At 36.8% G+C, this 24503-nt stretch overlaps 3 protein-coding genes across 3 annotated transcripts; all 3 read left to right on the top strand.

The window, feature by feature from the left end:
* Positions 1 to 4534: 4534 nt before the first annotated feature.
* Positions 4535 to 7654, top strand: LOC310732665 (extracellular calcium-sensing receptor-like; the record flags this gene model as incomplete). Its single annotated transcript, XM_083553283.1, has 6 exons — positions 4535 to 4710; positions 4818 to 5109; positions 5199 to 5990; positions 6126 to 6353; positions 6507 to 6630; positions 6747 to 7654. The coding sequence occupies 6 exons, from the start codon at positions 4535 to 4537 to the stop codon at positions 7652 to 7654; spliced, it is 2520 nt and encodes an 839-aa protein (XP_083409409.1).
* Positions 7655 to 11064: 3410 nt separating this feature from the next.
* LOC310732070 (extracellular calcium-sensing receptor-like) lies at positions 11065 to 14651 on the top strand (the record flags this gene model as incomplete). The annotated part of the gene is made up of 6 exons (XM_083552309.1): positions 11065 to 11264; positions 11730 to 12015; positions 12220 to 13026; positions 13130 to 13357; positions 13468 to 13591; positions 13750 to 14651. 6 exons carry the CDS (start codon positions 11065 to 11067, stop codon positions 14649 to 14651), a joined length of 2547 nt encoding a protein of 848 aa, XP_083408435.1.
* Positions 14652 to 16309: 1658 nt separating this feature from the next.
* On the top strand, positions 16310 to 19645 carry LOC310732664 (extracellular calcium-sensing receptor-like; the record flags this gene model as incomplete). The annotated part of the gene is made up of 6 exons (XM_083553282.1): positions 16310 to 16509; positions 16736 to 17027; positions 17272 to 18087; positions 18162 to 18389; positions 18481 to 18604; positions 18738 to 19645. The coding sequence occupies 6 exons, from the start codon at positions 16310 to 16312 to the stop codon at positions 19643 to 19645; spliced, it is 2568 nt and encodes an 855-aa protein (XP_083409408.1).
* Between the last annotated feature and the right edge of the window lie 4858 nt (positions 19646 to 24503).

Genomic DNA, 24503 nt, shown 5'->3' with positions numbered 1-24503 from the left:
AATTTTCTATTGATTTGAACTGACTCAATCCTCTAAAGGTACATTTTAGAAGAACACATTTTTCACAAGGTTACAAGAACAAACTGCAACAGCTAAATATTATATAAAAACTAATTATACCATTAAAAAGCAAGGAAGCAACCAAACTAAACAGAACATTTTGTCAGTCATCCTAATGAGAAATTGTAAAATGTGAACTGGCTCCCTGTACACAGGCAGATAAATATAAGTGAAATAAACTAAGACTACATGCTAATTAGGTCAGGTGATTAGCACCAGGATGGCAAAAAAAAGAATATACAAAAACAAAAAAAAAGAAAGAAATAACAAGAATAAGACACTGGAAAAAGTAAAATTTAAAAAGAATGTCTCTAGTTTATGTATGTAAATTAGATTCCCTAAGGGAATAAGACATTGCATAGACAACGCTTTGGAAATGCTTTCACGTGTCCACACTCTGAATCACGTGTGTAATCTGTCCAACGGAAAGGCGCGATGTTACAACCAGGAAGCTATCAAAGCAATTGCAGTGGAGATGATGCTAGCTTCTGAAATAGAAGGAATGATGTGGCAGCCTGTATAGGGGGCAAGATTGCGACCCCCCTGTATTTGAAGTAGGAGGCCAGTGATGTATTGTTTATACGGATCAACACATGGTGGCCTCTCAAGTCTGTGAGAAATTGCTTCAGAGCCAGAAGCATGGCTAGCATCTCCAGGCAGTTGATGGGCTAGGTGAGATGGGGCTGCAGACCTTGGGCGGAGCAGCCTCTCATGACCGCCTCCCTATCCCGTGAGGGAGGCATCCGTCGTTAGCATTACGTGATGACAAGAAGCTCCAAACATGGGGCCCTAAAACGGAATCCTGGTTCTTTCCACACACCCAAGGCCCATAGGCCTCACTGTGTGACCTTGATAGTGTGGAGTGGGGTGCCCTTCTGGGAAAACCCTCTGTCCCTGAGCCACCACTGGAGAAGTCTCATGTGCAGGAGGCTAATCCAAACCGTGTTTGATGCAAGTGCTAACAGACCCAGCAGTCTTTGAAAATGCTTCACAATATGTGACTGGCCTTCTCTCACTGTCTTTACAGCTGTGAGGATAGCCTCAATCTGAGTAGGAGAGAGTTGTTCCCGCACAGTCGAATCCCACACTAAACCTAGATAAGTGGTTCTCTGTACTGAAGAAATCACACTATTCTTGTCATTTATTCTTAACCCAAGTTCCTTTATGTGGGCGAGAACGACATATCGATGGCAGACTGCCAAGAGCTTAGATTGAGCTAGTATCAACCAATCGTTGATATAGTTCAGAATGTGGATGCCCCGGAGTCTCAGCCCCGAAAGCAAACCTCATGAATATCCTTTGCAAAGGAAAGATTAATATTTGAAAGTGAGCATCCTTCAGATTTATTGTGACAAACCAGTTTTCGGATCTGATTTAAGGGTGAGCATCTTTAACCTGGGCCTCAATTGTAAGCTGTTTAGCTGATGTAGATCCAGAATGTTACGCAACCCCGCGTCTTTCTTGGGAACTACTGTATGAAGTACCATCTGTAGAACCCGCAGAGAAACCAGCTCAATAGCCTCCTTCTTTAAGAGACTGTGTACTTCTTGTTCCATGACAAGAGCCTGTGGGGGGCGAGACTCAAACTGAACTCCTCCCTACAGTGTGCATGACCCATTGAGACACATCTGGCAGGCGTTTTCAGGCTGCCAGACAGTCTCTCAAGGCAACCAGTTTCTTGCAACTGACTCACTCTGGTATGCCTAGAGTGGATGGAGCGGTGCCCTACAGCCGTTCTAGGGACCTCCTGAGAGGCAACGTGACCCCTATCAACTATGGTCCCCTGAACCATCATATGTGGCAGGGTTAACGAGTCGACCTCCTGAGGTCGCCAACGAGGGAAGTGCACTGTACACTGAGGTGCAAACACACTCTCTGTGGCAAATAGGGCTAACATGGACTGGCCAGTGGCCCTAGTGTTCTCCTTGTTATCCCTGAGAGTCAGGTCCGTAGCACCACCTGGCTCTTGGACATCGTCAGCCCCTGTACTAACTTTTTTATTCAACTCGTGTAGCACGTCAGCCTGGTATGCCTGTAACATGGCCATCATGTGCATGCTGCCTTCCATGCCAAGGCAGAGGAAGTCAGAAGGTGCTCGGTGGGCAGGGCGGTGGGACGATGCAGCACCTGGAGAAAGATAGCCAGCTAGCAGGTTGTGGAAGTAGGCCATACTATTCGGACCTTGGTGTTGATCCGAGGTGTTATCTAGCATACTTCTGGCATTAACTTGGCTTGAGGGGCTTCTTTATGGGCTCCTGACAAAAAATGGACTCAAGTCAAGTCAAGTCAAGTTTATTTCTATAGTGCTTTTCACAACAGACATTGTCTCACAGCAGCTTTACAGAAATCAACAGTCAAGGTGAATGGTGGGCATTTATCCCTGATGAGCAAGCCGTGGTGACTGTGGCAAGGAAAAACTCCCTTAGATGTTATAAGGAAGAAACCTTGAGAGGAACCAGACTCAAAAGGGGAACCCATCCTCATTTGGGTGACATCAAGAGTTTGATCATAAATCTTTCAACAATACAGAACACTGGAGAGTAAGAACTAACATGAGTACTGGAGTATAAGATTATAAGTAAATGTTCTTTTCTACAGTCTCTGGTATAAAAGTAGGAGCTACTGAGCTCAACATTTGTGATCATCACAGATCCAGCAACAGCTTCTCCATGCCAGAACCTTTAAACACTCCAGGAGGTCCAATGTCAAAACTCCACACATGTAGTGGGATCCAATTGGCACTGGTATGTCTCTAGATGGTTACGAATGTTTGTGAGTTCAGCATCTACTACTTTAAAGTCCATAATCATAACGAGGTGGGAGTGAACTGGAGCTGGCCAAACCTCAGGAAGCCTCGGGATGGGGAGAGAAAGAGAAGCAGTGGAGAGCAATTAGCGTAGCTGCTGTTCAAGATATTAACAGCACAAGTTAATAATGTGCATGTGATCATGTGTTCTGGAGCACAAGGTTATGATGTGATGTGTGTTATGTGTAGGCTTTGCTAAAAAGATATGTTTTTAAACTGCAATTAAACTGGACTTACAAGGTTATAAAGATATGCATTAAACAAGGAAGTGGAAACAGCTGTAAAGGAGACAACACATAAAAAAAAAAAGAAACAATATTACAAGAAGGGTGGAGAAATTGCATGAATGCAAACAAACAAATACACACTTGGTTTTGCAAACAAAGGTGGGAATGCAGAAATGTGCTTGTACTGCTAGGTGGCATGCATTTTGCAATGCTGCAAACAGAGAGTAAACCGACGCGCTAGTGAGCAAGTTTCTATATTCCAAAAACACTCTAATAAGTAGGTACTGTATAAACACGGACCAGGCATAACATAATGACATTCTAACATTCTGAACGGTGAATTGAAAAACACTAATTATCTCTTCATCATGACACCTGTTAGTGTGTGGATATATTTATTAGGCAGCAAGTGAAGATTTTGCAAAGTTGATGTGTTAGAAGCAGGAATAATGGCCAAGTATAAGGATTTATGTTTGACAAGGGCCTATTTGTGACGTCTAGACGTCTGGGTCAGAACATTTCCAAAACTGCAGCTCTTGTGGGCTGTTTCCGGTCTGCAGTGGTCAGTATCTATCAAAAGTGGTCCAAATAAGGTACAATGGTGAGCCGGTGACAGGGTCGAGGTTTATTGATGCATGTGGGGAATAAAGGCTGGTCTGTGTGGTCTGATCCAACAGATGAGCTCCTGTAGCTCAAATGGCTGAAGAAATTAATGGTCAAACTGTTCACTTGCTGCCTAATACATCCCACCCACTTACAGGTGCCATGATGAAGAGATAATCAGTGGAATTAGTGCAGTATTACATGAAATATTACTCTTTCTGCAGCAAAAGGAGTAGCAAGAAGCTGTTTGTGTTTAGGAGATATAAACCTAAATATACTGACTACTGAATAATGTCCATAATTCACGATACTTAAATATTGCAAATAGTGATAATAATAATAAAAATTATTATTTTTAAGCTAATAATAATTAATAATTATATATTTGACCTTGCAATCATCAACACCCGTTTGTTTCTTTGTAAATGCACTTCAGGGTTAGAAAATGTGAACTTATTTATTAATGAATTAGTCTACTCCATGTACTCCACTATATAGCCTATAGCGATAGAACTAATTTACTAAATATATAGAACTAGCTGTTAGATATAATTGTATTAGCTAGAATTTACTTACAGTTTTTAAAATTTATCTTTTTCTAATTGTGACAATTAAAAGCTATATGTATTCATTAGATTTTAGTGTCACACCTCCATCAACCATGATCCCCTGATGTAACATTACGTTGGAGGATTAGCATTTCCAACTGTATATATACCTCACATCTTTCCACTTCAGCTGGCTGAATCTTTGATTCTTGCACATGCACTCTTGTCACCACCTGAACACTTGTGGATGCATGGAGCTGGTCTTTACATTCCTACACGTGGCTATAACCATGATTTGTTTTTCCACAGCTAATGAGAGTGCATGTAGCCTGCAAGGAGAGCCTATATACCCACAGTTATGGAAAAATGGTGATATTATTGTTGGAGGGATTTTCCCCTTTCATAGCAGTTGGGAAATCAGAGACTTATCCTTTGTGTCCATGCCACCTCCACTAAAATGCATGAGGTAAGCAACATTAGTTCATTACAAAGCTATTATTGAGCCAAAAAGCAGAAATGGTGTTTTGTCTTATATCGGTTTTTCCTGTTTTTCTGTGTTTTCATTTTCTTTAGCCTTGATTTCAGAGCCTTTCAGTATTCACAAGCTTTGATATTTGCAGTAGAAGAGATCAACAACAGTTCTTCATTACTGCCTGGAGTTTTAATGGGTTACAAGATATATGACACTTGTAGTTCCATGGCAAGGGGGGTAAAAGTGGCAATGGAACTTATTAATGGAAATGAGAAATCGGAATCAAGTGGAGTTTGTACAAAACCAGCTCAGGTACAAGCCATAATAGGGGACACAGCGTCCTCACCGTGCATGGCCATTGCAAAAAGTATTGGCCCCTTTAGCATCCCTATTGTAAGTATTTGTGCAGTGTTTTTTTCTTCCTCTTTTCTGCTTGTTCTAAATGGCAAAAGCTCTCAATCGACCTGCTTCCATGTGTCTAGATCAGCCACTATGCCACTTGTGAGTGTCTCAGTGACAAAAGAAAATATCCCTCGTTTCTGCGCACTATCCCAAGTGATTATCACCAGAGCAGAGCACTAGCCGAAATGGTTAAGCACTTTGGCTGGACCTGGGTGGGAGCATTAAGAACTGATGATGATTATGGGAACAGCGGGATGGCCACTTTCTCTAAAATTGCAGAGCAACTGGGGGTCTGCTTAGAATATTCCCTTCCGTTTTTTAGAACTTACTCAAATGAAAAGGTGCTGCGAATCGTTGAGCAAATCAAAAGTTCCACTTCTCGAGTGATAGTGGCATTTCTTGCTCATTGGGACTTGGAGATATTGCTCCATGTGTTTTTTGAGCACAATATCACTGGTTACCAGTGGGTGGGCACTGAGGGCTGGATCTCGGATTCTGCTGTAGCCACTCTGGATAAGAACAAAATTCTGCAAGGAGCAATAGGGTTAGCTATTCCTAAAACAAAGGTGATGGGTCTGAAGGATTTCATTCTTGATATAAACCCACTGAAGTCTGCAGGAAATGAAATTTTTACTAAATTCTGGGAGGCTATGTTCAAGTGTAAATACCCTGCTCAGAATGAGTCAGCTGATACAAAGATTTGCACAGGCAATGAGAAACTGTCTGATGTAGAAAACACATTCACAGACATGTCATTGCTGCCTATTTTCAATAATGTCTATAAGGGGGTCTATGCTGTGGCCCATACCCTACATGACCTTCTTGGCTGCAAGCAAACATGTCCTACAAAGAATCAGCCTGATCCTCTTACAGTGAGTTGAACAATTCAGTCATTTTTTTTACACACAACACTTCTTTTTTTACAAGTATACAAATGCAAAATGTTTGTGTTTGACTATAGCCTACATTTCTAAGTAACACTTTCACATCTTTATCCAATTCATCAGTTTTTAGAGCACCTCAAAAGAGTACGTTTTACGACTAGTGAGGGAGAAGATGTTTATTTTGATGTAAACGGTGATCCTGCTGCAAAATACGAAGTAATTAACTGGCAGAAAAGTGAGGAACACCAGCACAAATTTGTCACTGTTGGACTCTATGACTCATCTTTTGCTGTTCACAGTCGATTAAATGTAAACATGACCTCAATTACCTGGGCACAGGATACCAACAAGGTGTGTAAAGATAATAAAAAGGGTTTAGGACACAATAATTACAATAGGATTTTTTCTTTGAAAGTTAAGGCATGTATATGAAAAATGGCATCTTTTAAACCACAATAAATAACCATGATAATGTAAGTTATTACATGATTTTCTGAATTGTAGATACCAATATCCGTGTGTAGTGAGAGCTGCCCTCCTGGCACAAGGAAAGCCGTCCAGAAAGGAAAGCCTATCTGCTGTTTTGACTGTATACCATGTGCTGATGGAGAGATTAGTAATATGACAGGTAAGAACCATGAACCACTGATGGGGAACAAACATTGTACATACTGTATCTTTCCCTGTATTTTTTAATTGTTTATGAATGATGCCTTATTTTTGTGTGTTTTACTTCTGTTACAGATTCTAATGTATGCGATCAGTGTGAACAAGATTACTGGTCAAATTTACACAGGAATGAATGTGTCAAAAAAGAAATCGAATATCTGTCATATGATGAAATCATGGGAATTTTGCTAACAACTATTTCTGCGATTGGTGCATTAATGACTGTAATAGTAGCGATCATATTCTTTAGATATAAAAATACCCCAATAGTTAAAGCCAACAACTCTGAGCTGAGCTTCCTGCTGCTTTTTGCACTGGCTCTGTGTTTCCTTTGTTCACTTACATTCATTGGTCAGCCTTCTGATTGGTCCTGTATGCTGCGTCACACGGCGTTTGGTATCACATTTGTCCTCTGCATCTCCTGTGTTCTGGGGAAAACGATAGTGGTCTTAATGGCCTTCAGAGCTACACTTCCAGGTAGTAATTTAATGAAATGGTTTGGGCCTCCACAACAGAGACTCAGTGTACTTGCATTCACTCTCATACAGGTCCTTATTTGTGTGCTTTGGTTGACAATATCCCCTCCTTTTTCTTTCAAAAATCTAAAGCACTTTAAGGAAAAGATTATTCTAGAATGTCATGTGGGCTCAACTATAGGTTTCTGGGCCATATTGGGTTATATAGGACTTTTGGCTCTTTTATGTTTTATATTAGCCTTTTTAGCCCGGAAGTTGCCTGATAATTTTAATGAAGCCAAATTCATCACATTCAGCATGCTCATATTTTGTGCCGTTTGGATCACCTTTATTCCAGCTTATGTCAGCTCTCCTGGAAAATTCACTGTAGCTGTGGAGATATTTGCCATTTTGGCTTCAAGCTTTGCTTTACTTTTTTGCATATTTCTTCCAAAATGTTATATAATTTTACTAAAACCTGAGAAGAATTCCAAAAAGCATATGATGGGGAAGAATGCAAAATCTTAGTATAAACATTTTAATGTCCTCTTTAACACCTTTAGCCCACTGCCATCATTTCAATATACCAAACTGGACACCTTGTATAAAAATTATATTATTATAAACCAATGATAATAGCCAGTCAGACCTAAGAACTGGACCTTAGGAAGACCACAAACTCCATTGTCTTATCAACCTGGAGATCCACACAGGCGTACTCCAGATAGTTACATCCACCAGTAAAATTGTTCACTTTTTTCAGTTTTGTTTTTAGTCCCATTTATCTGAAAAATTTTAGAAAAAATATTATATGTTGTAAATGTTGCTGTCGACAGTACTGTGAGTAATTATATCATCGAACTATGAAACCCTGTCTGAGCAGAGTATTATATTGATTGTCACATTTAGAAAATCCGCTGGACCAATCAGTTAGTCTTGGTCACCACATCATGAGGTTGCTTCAATTGCTGTGGGACTCCATGATTATCCTGAAGTCAGGCAAACTGTAGCATGAAATTCTTTCTGAAGCACATTTTTGTGTTCAGTTAACTGGTAGGAGCACTTGCATACAACCACAAATGGTAGATTATTAATTTTATTATAAGATTATTATTATTATTCATTATCTCAAATTTAGACAGTCTGGGTAGCATGGAACCCATAGTATAACTCATTACAGAATGGATATGAATATTATAAAAGGATGTTGCCAAATTATTGCTTTTGTTTAGGCTATACAGAAAAGAAGAGTTAAAGCAACGTGCAAAGAGTTTACCTACAAGATTCAACCAGTTCACTGCATACATTTCTGACACTCAGATTAAATACGATTAAACATTGATACAAGGAGTAGGGTTCAGAGGTCTTCTTACCAAAAGTATATAAGTTGTAAATGACTTCAAATGCAATTTTTTTTATTCATTGTTTCTTGTGTCATATATTGTATTTATTGCTGTATATTGCATTTATTGTTGCCGTATGTTCAACAAAAGAATAGTCACATGTCCCAGGAATACATTGCAATTACCTTGCAGTGTAATCACAGGTACAGTACGTGGCACCTTCACTAAGATCATTTTCTGCTTAAAAAAACTTTTTTTTAGCGTTTGTCAAACAAAGAGATTATATTTTTTCTCACACGATCTGGGTCAATGATCATGAAATCACATTTCAAGCATTAGCACTGCCAAGATGCCATTTTTTGGGCCCTCAAACAAAGCCCTTAACCATTTCTACTCCAGGGACACTGTATCATGACAAAGTTTTTGATTTGTAAAGAAAAGTTTTAATTTGCTGTAATATATATTTAACAAGTGAAGGTTTAGAAAATGTTTAGGGACAAGAATAAATAACATTCAGACGTTTAGTTTAAATTCTTTAATTAATTAATTTTAAATGAATCATTTACCAATCAAATAAATATGTATATTTATAAAGTTATTTTAAAACTTTCCAAGTAAACAATAAAAAAAAAGAAGAATTTTCTTCACGTCTTTTCTCATGACTTTTTTCTTATGTCTGCCTACAGAAAACAGTAGCAAGTTACTGAGTTTGAACACGGACACCATATTTCCCATTAGGGAATAAACAAATGCATACAGATGTTTTTAAATATATGTCAAAATGTATGATTTTTTTTTTTTTTATTATTATTTAATAACATTTTTAACTACAGTTCTTTTACAATCTTCACAAAAAACAAGGTAATGGGCTAGAGGGCAGGAATGAAAAAAATCTTCAAATGGATACATGCAAATATCATGGCTGGTGCACTCCTCACCACTGTAAAGACATTTTACCCTGCAATGGAATTCTTAGTGTTATTCAGATGAAGCACATTACCGTCGTAGAGCAGACATCTTTACTTTCCACAAGCTTCTTAGTCTGCACAATTGTAAGCATTTTATTTGTCTGCTTATTAAAAGAGGAATGCTGAGGGGAAACACTCACAATCCAGATTCTCCTGTTTAAATCATTGCCATCTGACACCCCGGTACTTGAGGTGGCCATGAACAACAGTAATCCACTGGTGCAACCTCATGGCGGATGGTACAAAAGGGATGTTTACTGGCATTGTTTTACCTGTGCAATCAATCAGTTCTTCATTAGCATACTGTGGATCTACATCTACAGCAGCAGTAACTGGGATATCAGTACCATTGGTTGAATGTCAGTTGTCTTCTTCAGTGTTTTCCCCCAACTCATCTGGAGTACTTTTGTCCTTGCAGCCTGGTAGCCCACTAGATAAACATGGCTCATGGCACTGTAGTGGTTATACAGTGGGTATGAGGTGTCTTTGCATTTGCAGCACTCCCCATACATAGATCTTTGATTTAAGGAGGTACAAATGACTACTCCAGTAAGGACATTCAGATTAAATGTGTGAATGACATTGCAGTTTCTGATTTGAATGTGCTTCATGAACATCCCATTCCACATTTAGTCCACATTTGGTGTTATTCTAGGTTATAGATTCTCATTAGATTTTGCTCATTCAGCCACAAGAGCTTTAGTAAAATCGGGTACTGATGTAGGGTGAGAAGTCTAGGGTGCAGTCAATGTTAGGGTTAAAGTCAGAGCTCCATAGCAGGCCACTCAACATCATCCACCCCAACCCATGTAAAGCATATCTTCATGGAGCTGGCTTTGGCACAGGGGCATTGTCACGCACAGGTTTAAAACTTTTAGTTTAAAACAAGGGAACATTTCATGCTACATTTCTGCATCCAAAGGCATTCTATAAACTTGTGAACCTTCAACTTTGTAGTACCGGTTTGGGGTAGAACCACATATGGCTGGAAAAGCCAGGTGTCCAATACTTTTTTCAAAATAATGTGTTTATATTGGTCGGTAAATGGTAATGTGTAATTCGTGAAGTTATTTTGCCATCTTGTGGATGAGAGTGAGAGAGCAAGCAAAAGAGAAAAAATAAAAAATAACTATTATTTCAATTATGTAAGCATTTCTTATAAAGAGCTAAAATGCAGTGTTAACAAACCTTTGCTTTTGGAATAATAATAAAAAAAATGGTTTGTAACTGAAAATTCATGATTTAAGTAATATATTACTTTCTATACTGATAAACAAGCATTTATCTTTACTATTTAATTTTATAAAAAAATGTGTTTAAAAATAATAATAAAAAAAATTACTTAGTTATGCAGAAGTCTATTATAGCAAAATCTTTATGAAAAAATGTGGCATAATTAAAAAAAAAAAAAATGCATAACAAATCTATATGTGCTTTAAAGTGCCAGTATATGCAAAAAAATAGATTTGGATTGCAATTAATTTTGATTAGTTACTTCAGATATGTTCACAGTCTCCTGGGAGTAATATCACGTGGAGCAGCATGATATTTAAAGTTCTTTCTGAGTTTCTCATTGCGCATAAATTCTGGGGGCCTGCATGGTGAAGAAACTATTACCTGAGCTGTCATGCTTCTCTTTCAGCTCCTCTTTATAGTTTTGCTTTGTCAGGCACAAGAGCCTGTGTGCCGGGTACACAGTCACATCGAGCAGCCTGAACTTCATGCAGACGGAGATCTCATTATTGGAGGTATTTTTTCATTTCGCACTGGACAAGATGGCTACACAGACAGTTTTACGCACATGCCGGCAGTGCGCCCATGCAGGGAGTATGTATACATTTATTCCAGAACTTTCTTGTGTACTTAATGGGTTAAAAAAGCAGGATATCCCAAATGTCTAGGAAACGATGATTAAGTATTTTTTCACATGAACTGGTTAAAAGTATGCATATACATTATGTAATTTACAAACCACCCTCTGGATTTTTCCATTTCTTTGTAAGCCCACATTGTCATCTCTTGGTTGTTGAACTTGTTAATGCATCCAGTTTCATGCATGTAATTGCACTTTGAATGCATTCTTTTAAATGATCTCTGTGCTGTATCATTTTCTGGTACACCATAACCAAAAGCTATCTGAAAATATAAGCAAATGAATATTTTTCGCAAACTATTTCGGGCTAAAAAAAAGTCTTAATTTCCCTTTTAACTGTATATGTTTTGGACACTTTGTTTTAATATGTGAGTTGCAAAAATTCTGTTTACAATTCCTAATTCACAAATTGCTTTAAGCTTTAATTTCAGGGAATTCCAGTTTGCACAGACAATGATATTTGCTGTGGAAGAAATTAACAAAAATCCCGACCTTTTACCTGGAGTTTCTCTGGGATACAGAATATACGATAACTGTGGATCTATGGATGTACTTAGATCTGCACTTGCTTTGGTAAGTGCTAATCTAAGCTCTACAGTAAATACAACATGTACAACCCAAACAGCCCAAGCTATTATTGGTCATTCTGGGTCAACACCAACTATCGCCATTGCAAGGACTATCGGACAGTTCCAAATACCAGTGGTAAGACACTACTACTAGTTCTAATAATAATAATAATAATAATAATAATAATAATAATAATAATAATAATAATAATAATAATACACTTTTATTTTCTTTAAAATGAATTTATATTTGTCAAAATTTAAACAGCAAATGACAGTATACTGTTGTTCTGGTTTCTTCTGAAGAGATATTTCATCCGTATTTTGTTCATTCCAACAGATCAGTCACTTTGCGTCCTGTGCTTGCCTAAGCAACAGAAAAGATTTCCCCTCCTTCTTCAGAACAATTCCCAGTGATTATTACCAGAGCAGAGCACTGGCTCAGTTAATGAAACACTTTGGCTGGACCTGGGTAGGAACCATAAGCAACAGAAATGACTATGGTCTGAATGGCATTGCGATGTTTCTAATGGCCGCCCATGAAGAGGGTGTGTGTATTGAGTATTCTGCAGCTTTTGAGATCACCAGCCCGCATGACATTATAGTCCAAATAGTTGACATTATCAAAGAGTCCACGTCGAAAGTAATAATAGCGTTCATGTCTCACAGAGAGATTAAGATTTTGGTGGAGGAGTTAGACAAGCAGAATATTACAGGACTGCAGTGGATCGGCAGCGATGCCTGGATCACGGATAACTCCTTCACAGAAGCCTTAGGACATATGTCTTTAATCGGCTCCATCGGTTTCAGTGTGCCCAAAGTTACGATTCCTGAATTGGGCTCTTTTTTGGAGAAAGTGAATCCCTCACAATTCCCCAACAGCAGGTTTATTAGTGACTTTTGGGAAACTGTGTTTAACTGCTCACTGAGTCCCAGGGAAGGCTGGAGGACCTGTGATGGTTCTGAGCATTTAAAAGATGTAAAAAACTCTTTTACTGATGTATCAGATCTGAGATTCACAAACAATGTCTATAAGGCTGTATATGCATTGGGATATGCACTACATAATTTAGTTTCTTGTAAGCAGAATAACAGTACATTTTCAAATTCAGAATGTACAGATTATTCCCAGATAAAGCCTTGGGAGGTAAGGCAGGTCATAATAATCCATTTTCAAACACAAACTGAAATGAACAGTCTCTGGACAGTTTTTAATATGAGTATTGTTTTATGCAACTTGTGTATTCAAGGTCCTGAATTCCTTGCAGAATGTAAATTTCACTACACTTCGAGGAGAAAATTTATTTTTTAGCAAAAATGGAGATTTACCAGCAAAATATGAGTTAATTAATCTGCAAGGGTTTTCCGAAGGAACCTCAAAAGTAGTGACAGTAGGCTACTATGATGCATCTTTGCCTAAAGACCAGCAGCTTACTTTGAATGGAGTTCCAATTGTCTGGAAAGCAGAAAGCAAAATGGTAAACTTTTTCACGATGCTGATTCTATTGTAAAAATAAAACAAAACTAGTGCACATTGTCTAGAAATATAGATTTATTAAGGTTTTTTTTTTTTTTTACGTTTTATGAGGTACCGGTGTCTGTCTGCAGTGAGAGCTGTCCCCCAGGTACTAGAAGAGCTGTTCAGAAAGGGAGGCCTGTCTGTTGCTTTGATTGTATACAATGTGCTCCAGGAGAAATTAGCAATGCAACAGGTACTAAAAAAAAAAAAAAAGAAAAAATATATTCTGTATTTATTATATATATATATATATATATATATATATATATATATATATATATATATATATATATATATATATATATATATTATAAATACTAAATTCTAAATGCTATTATATTTCCCATTTAGATTCACTTAACTGTTTGAAATGCCCAGTGCTGTGTTGGTCAAACACAAGAGGAGATGCCTGTATTCCAAAAGAAGTTGAATTTCTCTCATACAAAGATATAATGGGAATATTGCTGGCAGCTTTTTGTTTGATTGGGGTCTTGTTTACTGTTCTAATTATATTTATTTTCTACTACAATAAAAATACTCCTATAGTTCGGGCCAACAACTCTGGGCTAAGCTTCCTGCTCCTCTTCTCTCTTACTCTGTGTTTTCTTTCTTCACTTACTTTCATTGGTCAGCCCTCTGATTGGTCCTGTATGCTGCGCCACACAGTGTTTGGAATCACCTTCGTCCTGTGCATCTCATGTGTTCTGGGCAAAACAATAGTGGTGTTAATGGCGTTCAGAGCTACACTTCCAGGCAGCAATGTCATGAAATGGTTTGGGCCTCTACAGCAGAGACTCAGTGTACTTGCATTTACCATTATACAAGTTCTAATTTGTGCACTTTGGTTAACAATATCCCCTCCTTTCCCCTACATGAATATGAATTATTACCAAGAAAAAATCTTGTTAGAGTGCAGTTTGGGTTCCACTATAGGTTTCTGGGCCGTATTGGGTTACATAGGTTTTCTTGCTGGATTATGTTTTGCTTTGGCTTTTGTTGCACGAAAGTTGCCTGATCATTTCAATGAAGCAAAATTTATCACATTTAGCATGCTCATATTCTGTGCAGTGTGGATCACCTTTATCCCAGCTTACGTCAGCTCTCCGGGAAAGTTTACAGTAGCTGTAGAGATCTTTGCCATTTTAGCATCAAGTTACAGTTTGCTTTTTTGTATTTTTGTTCCAAAATGCTATGTGATTTTACTGAAGCCTGAAATGAACACTAAAAAGCAATTACTGGGAAAGACCAAATGACGTATGTTTTTATTAGCTGAATAAACACATCTGATCTGTACTCTGAGTCTCTTTTTTAATCACAATGATGAAATCTATACTCATAGAATGTATACATTCCAAAATAATTGTTCTGATGTTTTACAATATATGCCAGAGATTCAAAATGATATTAATGCATTCATCTTACAATACCTGCCTGTAGGTTTAAACCTACATTCTTTAGGTACATGCCTTTCCTATATGCTTTTCCGAACATTTTTACTTATGCACTGATTTAACTGATTAGACTAAACGATCTAAATATGTTATAGTGATTTATTATCTATTATAAATGTCACTTGGCCACCACTTCTGGGTCAAGGCCTCAACTCTTAACTGCTCAGTTGTATGAATGAGATCATTCTCCATTGGTTTCATTGTTCCCAAAATTACAATTTCTGATTCAGGCTCTTTATTGAATAAAGTGTATTTTTCAGCAAACATTGAAATCCACCAACAAAATAATAGTTCTTCAATCTGCCAGAGTTTTCTGATAGAACCTCAAAAGGAGTAAGAGTAGGCTACTATGATGCATATGCACATAATAAATCATTGAATGACTTGATTGATGGGTTTCTAATTAATTATTCAATTAAAAAATTTACTTGGCTGCCACTGCTGGGCCCTTGATCAAGGCCTTCAACCTATAGTTAAATAAATTAGATAAATGTAATTTGCTCTGGACAAGGCTGTTTTATTGAGCACATCTATCATATCCATAATAGATCTGAAAAAAATTTTGGACCAATAGTAAAAGAAAATATGAGAAATAACACATACAGTACAAAACAGAATTGCAACCGACTTTCATATTAAGAAAAATGCAGGTCCAAAGATAAGTTAAAATTGTAGTCTGTGCATGTTCTATTTACACTTTTAAGTAAAAAAAAGTCATCAATTGTCCATCCAAGTAGACAATAAGTGGGCACTTTTACAGGAAGTGGGTTCTCTCAATATGACTCATGTGTCTGTTAGATTGTATATATTATTCAGGAATTGCTATTTATTAATGATGCATTTGTTATGCATTTGTTAATGTACTGTATAGGTTTCATTATTTTCTAATGTATTTATGAATAGGACAGGGTTAATTAATCATTATGAATGCATTTATTAAGTATTAATATCTGTAGAGCTTATAGTAAATCATTACATTTTGCTGTGCATTGGTATTAATTGCTTTTAGTTCTTTTTTTCATTAACAATTCCCTTAAAAAGCTCAAACCACAGCATATTTTGATGTACAATGGTTTTATGCATCAGACACAGGAACTTTAGTGCATTATTAATTGTGCTTAAGTTTAACTGATAAATAAGAGCCTGTATGTTAGAATTTAGCGCTAAAACTAATTTCAATATCCAATCATGAGCATGTAAATGTTTACTGTTGATTTAGCCTAAATACATTTCAATGATACAAGAATAAAATATTTTTACTCTTTACTGCAGACACAATATTGAACAAATAAGTGGAACAATGCAATATAAGATAAATGTGTACTTCTTTATTAATAAATAACCCACCCTAAGGTGATAACACTACTGCATAGTTCAAGCCCGCCCCCTCTGGTCCTAGTCGGTATGTGAAAACATTTATATAAAAACACAGAGGTCAAGATGTTTTCTGAAGGACGACAATGAGTCTCCTGCTCACATGGCTTCTATTAACTGTGGTAATAAGTGCTGATCCTCCATGCAGCTTAAGAGGGCTGCTCAATCCTCCTCAGCTCAGCAGAGATGGGGATGTAATGATTGGTGGAATTTTTTCCTTCCACAACAGATGGGAACAGACAGTTCATGCCTTCAAATCAGGGCCACAGCAGTCCAGTTGTAAAAGGTGAGCTAACAAAGGGAAAGTAATCTAAGAAAGAATGATAAAAGATACATGTTTTGGGTGGAATTATAAAACAGGTTGCCTGAAAATCTTTTTTTGGTCACATTTATCATAATATGTATAAAAGATTTTATAACACATGTACAAATAATATTTTTAGCAAATACTTCTGTAATAGATTTGTTTTTCATTTATTTTACTTACCGCCATACCAACTTACTTACTGCAGTCTGAGCCTCCGAGAATTTCAGAATGCTCAAACTATGGTATTTGCCATCGAGGAAATCAACAACAGAACTGATATTCTTCCTGGGATTAAACTGGGTTATAAAATCTATGATTCTTGTGGATCAGTAGAAATGGCTGTAAGAGCTTCCTTGTCATTAGTCAATGGTCATAGTGAAAATACAACTTTAATGTCTTGCCTCAAGCCTGAAACAGTTCAAGCAATCATTGCAGAGACATCGTCAACCCCAACTATAGCCATCTCTGCTACAATGGGACCTTTATACATACCTGTGGTAAATCATTCGTCTATCTATCTATCTATCTATCTATCTATCTATCTATCTATCTATCTATCTATCTATCTATCTATCTATCTATCTATCTATCTATCTATCTATCTATCTATCTATCTATCTATCTATCTAATAACATTCTTACATAATTAAACCATTTAGCACTAAAATAAATGTATTGGACATTTCTAATGATGCTTTCTTTAGTTTTTGTTGTTGTTGTATGTACATCTATGTATTGCAGATTAGCCACTTTGCAACATGTGCATGTCTGAGCAACAAAAAGAAACACCCATCTTTCTTCAGAACTGTTCCCAGTGATTATTACCAGAGCAGAGCATTGGCTAAGTTGGTCAGGCATTTCGGCTGGACCTGGGTAGGGGCCTTATGCAGTGATAATGACTATGGAAACAATGGCATGAACACCTTTATTAGTGCAGCCAAAGAGGAGGGAATTTGTGTTGAATTTTCTGAGGCATTCTTCAGAACAGACACCATTGAAAAAATTCTAAGAATAGTTGATATCATAAAGACTGCAACCTCCAAAGTTATTGTAGCTTTTATTTCCTATTCTGATATGGAGGTCCTTCTTAAAGAATTGGCCTTGCAGAACATCACTGGGTTTCAGTGGATTGGAAGTGAGTCCTGGATATCTGACTTGAACATGGCAACTGCTGAATGGCAGCCTATTTTAAAAGGATCGATGGGTTTTGCCATTCCAAAAGCTAAAATCAATGGCCTTGGGGAATTTCTGACTAAACTTGATCCTGCTTCTGGTGTAGATCTTTACAAAAAGTTGTGGGAGACCATATTTGAATGTGAACTACCCACAACAGAAAATGTGGGGATGAAGGAAATGTGCAAAGGCAATGAAAAACTGATTGAAGTGCAGAACCAGTACACAGATGTTTCAGAATTACAAATTGCAAATAATGTATACAAGGCTGTGTATGCTGTGGCTTATGCCCTGCATAACAGTTATGGTTGTTCTAAGGGATACAGTGGACAAGAAGGTTCTACTGTGTGCACAAACCGAGCAGATACCCAACAACCATGGCATGTAAGTGTAACAATATAGCCTGTTTAAACAACACATAAATAGATGTCACACAATATGTTGTTTGATTTATCTAGGTTCTCAATGAGCTGAAGAAACTCCATTTCACTACTAGCGCAGGAGAGGATGTATTCTTCGATGAGAATGGAGACCCAGCAGCAAGGTATGATTTGCTGAACTGGCAACAAGGTGACAATGGTAAAACAGTGTTTGTTAAAGTAGGTTTCTATGATGCTTCTTTACAAACACAACATCAGCTGTCATTTAACAACATCAGCATTGCCTGGGCCCACAGTGAACCACAGGTACAACAGAGTAATGCAATATCTACAGAGTATTTACACTAAACATAATAAAATATAGTCAATAAATACAATTTGTTTTTGTTTTTTTCAGGTGCCAGTCTCCGTGTGCAGTGAGAGTTGTTTCCCTGGTACCAGGAAGGCTGTGCAGAAAAGCAGACCAATCTGCTGTTATGACTGTATACCATGCGCAGAAGGGGAAATCAGCAATATAACAGGTATAATGAAAAATATTTTGTTTGGATAATGTTCCGATTACTGGGAAGGTGGGGAGCAGGCATATAACAATACAATTCAATACAATACGATAAAATACAATGAGCAATATATATTTATATTTATTTCTTTTAGATTCTCTTACTTGCATCAAGTGCCCACCTGAACTGTGGTCTAATGACAAGAAAGATAACTGTGTCTTAAAGTTGGTGGAATTCCTGTCATTTGATGAAATAATGGGGATCATTCTTGTGTTGTTTTCTTTGTTAGGAGTATCTTTCACCATTGCCATTGCTGTCATTTTCTTTACGTACAAGGACACACCAATTGTTAAAGCAAATAATTCAGAACTGAGCTTCTTGTTGCTCTTCTCACTGACTCTGTGTTTCCTTTGTTCACTAACGTTCATTGGACGGCCCTCTGATTGGTCCTGTATGCTGCGGCACACAGCGTTTGGGATAACCTTCGTTCTTTGTATCTCATGCGTTCTGGGGAAAACAGTAGTGGTGTTAATGGCCTTCAGAGCTACACTTCCAGGCAGCAATGTCATGAAATGGTTTGGGCCTCTACAGCAGAGACTCAGTGTACTTGTATTAACTCTCATACAGGTCCTTATTTGTGTACTTTGGTTAACAGCTTCACCTCCTTTTCCCTACAAGAACATAAACTACTACAAAGAAAAGATTATATTAGAGTGTAATGTAGGTTCAGCTATAGGTTTCTGGGCTGTGCTGGGTTATATAGGACTTCTGGCTCTTTTATGTTTTATTTTGGCTTTTCTGTCCCGGAAGCTACCTGACAATTTCAACGAAGCCAAATTCATCACATTCAGCATGCTGATATTCTGTGCAGTTTGGATCACCTTTATTCCAGCTTATGTCAGCTCTCCTGGAAAATTCACTGTAGCTGTGGAGATCTTTGCCATTTTAGCCTCCAGTTTTGGGTTACTATTTTGCATATTTCTCCCAAAGTGTTATATAATCATACTAAAACCAGAGAAAAACACTAAAAAGCAAGTGATAGGGAAAACATCTGTTAAGTGACATACAGTAGCTCCTACCCTATTTACAGCATGATTTATTTTTTCCTTAAAATTAAAGGATGCTCCGATATATTGACCTTAATAAATAAGTTTATTAATAAATATTATTGATAAATAAGTACTCTTTACTTTTTTAGGGGTTATTTGGCATTGATGTGAAAAATGACTTATGAAAAATACACACCTTTGAACAATGCTACGCTGCTATTTAATTAGCGAAGCTGTTTACTTTGCAAGATATTAATTAAAAAATATTGCAAAGAATAACACAAATGTGGTCAGATATTTTAATGCAAGCTGGTTTAATGATATAATTTGTGTTTGAATAAAGCCATTGTCTCATGGCAGGAGACATGCATCCTCTGGTCTCAGGTGATTAATTAAACCCAGATGACTTGTCATTTTACAAACCAACAAGACAAACGTGTGAAAACATGTCACATTACAGTTCATTGTACACACATGAGTTTCCAACCGTGTTGCAGGTGCTCTTGTGACAGGTGTGTTGTGTAAGCTCTCCCTCAGGTACAAAGAAGGCTGTTTAGAAACGAAGCCTGCCTGTTGTTATTCTTGCCCTTCAGCCCCAGCAGGACCAATTAAAATAATTAAATCGTCGTTTGGATATGGGGTAAATGAAACTGTAAAGGAGATTTTCCCAATGAGACCTAATTAAATTTGAGTTAACATTTTCCCCATTGCATGTTTATTAATTTATATTTTATGTTATTATTATTATTATTATTATTATTATTATTATTATTATTATTATTATTATTATTATTATTATTATTAATAATTATTATTATTGGAAGAAATAAGAATATAGTTTACGTCATGTATTATTTTTTATCATATATTATTTGCACATTTATTATCTACCCTAGAGATTTGCAGATTTTCTCATTTTTAGGTGTAAAGGCCTACTGACCTGTAGAGATTCTAGTTGTTTGAAACAAGCAACACTGTACCATTCGGAGTGGTCAAAATTATCTTTGTCCTTTATTTTGTGTGCTTGTGTTTTGCATTGATGTAATAAAAGAAGCCATATGTTTGTAGGCCCCACAACAAGAGACACGTTATTGGTCGTAGTTTTTTTTTTTTTTTTTTTCTTTTTGCTGAAAGTATCATTTAATGATACTTTCATCCAGCATTTTCATTTCAAAAATGACAATTTGTCCTGGTAAGGTCAGATAGTAATGCAATTCAATGTCTTTTGAAATTCAAGAAATCTCTGCTGTATACAAATTGTTAGTACATTTTGAAATATTACAATTATGGTTATTTTTGCCAGTCACTAAAATATAAATCCATAAAACAGAATCTGCACTATTTACAACCGTATAATGAGGCCTGCAAGTGCTTCATGTACATCAATAGAAGTAAAGGGATTTCAGCACTGGAGTGCCAGACAGCTCAACCTAAAATAAAAAACAAACAATAAAACAATTTAATGGTCAAAGCCCATTTGTTGCCATCCCTCAGCATATCTTTATTTGGATGGGACCTGCTGCCAGGTAATAAGTATAAAATACTTAGACTATAATTTGCGTATACAGTATACGCCCATTCTCTATTCTTACATGTAAAAATTGAATTTTAACCAGGCACAGTGAAGGTGGCAATGATTTGTTTATTATTTTACTTGAACTGGTTTAATCCAGGGGGAGTGGTGGCTCCAGCGGTTAAGGTGCTGGGTTGCCGATCGGAAGGTCTGGGGTTCAAGCCCCGGTATCGCCAGACTGCCATTCTTGGGCCCTTGAGCAAGGCCCCTAACCCTCTATGCTCCGGGGGTCCCTTACGAGGGAAATATCAAGGTCCGTGACGTCGGAGTGACGTGGGGCCGCCTTCCCGTGGGCTCACCACCTGCAGGAGGGACCGTAAGGTACGGTGCTGTGAGGATTGCGCAAAAGTCAAAGGCGGGGGCCTGCTTAGACTGCTGCCGGATTACGGATAAGCGGGAGAAAATGAATGAATGAAAGAATGGTTTAATCCAAACTACAAAAAGTAATCAATCTGTAAATAGGGCCAACCTAATGTGCTTTGCCAGCAGGAATAAAAAAAAAAAACTGTGTGTCACCAATACTGTAAATAGCCATAATATTATATAGATTTAAATAATAAGCATTATGTTTAAGGAATTTAATATCGTTTATAAAATAAACGTGTTGGATTGGTTCATGTAAATTATATTATGATAAATGACTTTGTTGAATGTAATTTATATAGCAAGTAAATTAATATAAATGGCCAAAATAAGAACATGACAAACAATGCATTTCACCCTTGTTTTATTTCATTTTAAATTAAAATTGTTTTTCTCTGACACACTGGCTCTGTTTTTTTTGGTGTGTTTTTTTTGGTATACATATTTGAGCTCTGAACGAGTCAACTAACATTGTAAACATCAAAAACATGATATATTTTCTGTTCATTAATTTAGTTATGAAAACAGACCCATTCTAAGCATTTTAAGCATTCCAGGTATAATTAACAATTTTGAAAAGGTTATGTTGTTTCTGAAGATGTATTACAATAAAGGATTGTTACCAGGACAGGCCTTAATTCTCCTTTTAAGCTTTTTAGACTTGTTGAAATTCTGAATGCTAGTTCTGTTCTGTGACTCCCTTTTTTTTTTTTTTTTTTTTTTTTTTTTTTTTTTTTAACAATGAATTTGTTTTGGTGACAGGAGTTGCAAAATTACAGAAAAATACAAAAATAATAAAATATTTTTGTATTATTGCACAAGAAGAAGAGCATTTAACCACTCGTAAGTTAGATTGGCTGGGGGAAGAGTCTTTTCTTGTGCCTGTCTGTCCTGGTTTTCAGTGCTCTGTAGCATCGGCTAGACGGCAAAAGTTTGAAAATTATGAGTGATCCAGTGTGATTTTCCGAGCCCTTGTTCTCACTCTGGAAGTATAGAGTTTTTAAAGAGTGAGCAGGGGAGCACCAATAAGCTTTCCAACCATCTGAACTCTAGTTTTCTAATGTCTGCTATTGTAGCTAAGCCAAGTGCACAGAACAGACTCTATGATGGCTGAGTAGAACTAAGTATTAAAACTTATAAATGTCAGTATAAATGAGTGATCCCTATATGTCTCACATTTTCAGTGGCAGATATTAATATACTTAGTAAGTTATAAAATCGCAGTATATCAAGCTTGATTTTCATTCACACATGCAAACATCCGATATTGGCTATATGACTTGTTTTGAAATTTCTATGCATTCAATATCATTCAAACTTTATCAGACAAGGTACCTGATTACTCCAACAAAACAGGCAAAATAGGTTTAGACTTCAAGCTTTCAGATCATACAATTAGTAGAAATAACAGTCTCTGGTGAGGGTTTTGGGGCTTAACTATAAACAAAATACCAATACTCAATTTTACACCATCTTTAGTGGGTGTAATGTTTACCTCTGAGAATTTAGATCAACTGGCCTTTCCACCTGGGTCACAGGAGAGGAAATAAAACCAAGAACCTATGCTGCTCTGAAACCTTGCATGAGCTCAGACTGAGATGAGCACAGTTGCACTGGTTCTGTTTGCTCTTCTTATAAGAGCACAAGCTTCTTGCTCTGAATGTAGACATGATGGGATTTTAGTGGACAAATGTCTTTTGGTTGGTAAAGACCTTAACACTTGTAAAAATGAATACAGACATAGACTTTGGTGGTGAGTATAATTTAAATACATATTATAATATTTTTAATTATTATTGCTCATTTTAGATATTGCAAGTTAATAAACTTGAATACATCTTCTTCATCATCTTCTTCATCTTCTTCTACTACTTCTTATTCTTTTTTTATTCTTTAGTTTTTTTGTTTTTTGAAATGGAAATTGAAATAATTAGATCACCTAAAAGCATACTATAAGATCTATGAGTAGCTTTGTAGTACACTACAAAATTCACGTTTGTATTAATGCATCTGATGTGTTATCTCTTTCCAGGTGCTCTCTAACACAACATAATACGGTGTTCTGTGTGGATGTGCTGAAAATGAATATACTGTTTCTCTACTCTGTCTTTTCAGAATACAAATTGCTTTGTATTTGTATATTTGCCTCCCAAAACTGTCAGGCTTTAGGAGGCCACCTCACATTGGATTATGTAAAAGCCAACATGTGTTTACAGATGGTATGATGCAAAACAAGTTCTCAAATATTACACAATGCAAAGAATGAAGTGACTGCCCTCTCTAGATTGCTCTTTATTACTTATTACCAAGTAAAAATGATAAATAAATGTATAGCTATTATCTGTAGTCATCTATAGTTATTATCTATACATTATCTATGTAACTAAAGAATCTATTTAATCAAAATTGTCTGTTTAAAAATTCACAATTCTCTCTCTCTCTCCACAGCCAGTTTATTTTTCTAGAAATTATTCTCCTGATGTTGTTGTGTTATTGCAGAATTTTATGTTAGAAAGAAATATCATCGTAAAAACTTTTCCTCTCCACAGGGTTTTTATTTTCCTGCTTGTGTCTGTGTAACCTATTTTTGGGTATGGCTCATTTTTATAAGAGCCAAAGGATACAAAAACGTACAGCGAACAGCACATCTGATAAACTGCAGGAGGTTATTGAGCGCCTGCCTTTTTCTGACTGGAGTAAAGTGCATAAAAATGACAATCACACTATGCTGCATGACTGAGCGTTGTTTGCTGATCAAAGTCATTAGATGCAGAGCATCTGGAACTCCATGTCTAAATGAGGTTTTACTGAGTCTGAAACTGTCAGGTAGAAGAGAAAACAGCCTGAGAGAAAGTGAATCTTGGAGGAACGTGTGCTACAAAACTCTTTCTACCTCTGTATGTCTTTGTGCTGCTTTGCTCTATGGCTGGATTTT

Source organism: Silurus aristotelis (assembly GCF_946808225.1).
Source record: "Silurus aristotelis genome assembly, chromosome: 10".
Taxonomy (NCBI): Eukaryota; Metazoa; Chordata; class Actinopteri; order Siluriformes; family Siluridae; genus Silurus; species Silurus aristotelis.
The sequence above is the reverse complement of the archived record's forward strand: the minus strand, read 5'-3'. Positions and strand labels throughout refer to the sequence as shown.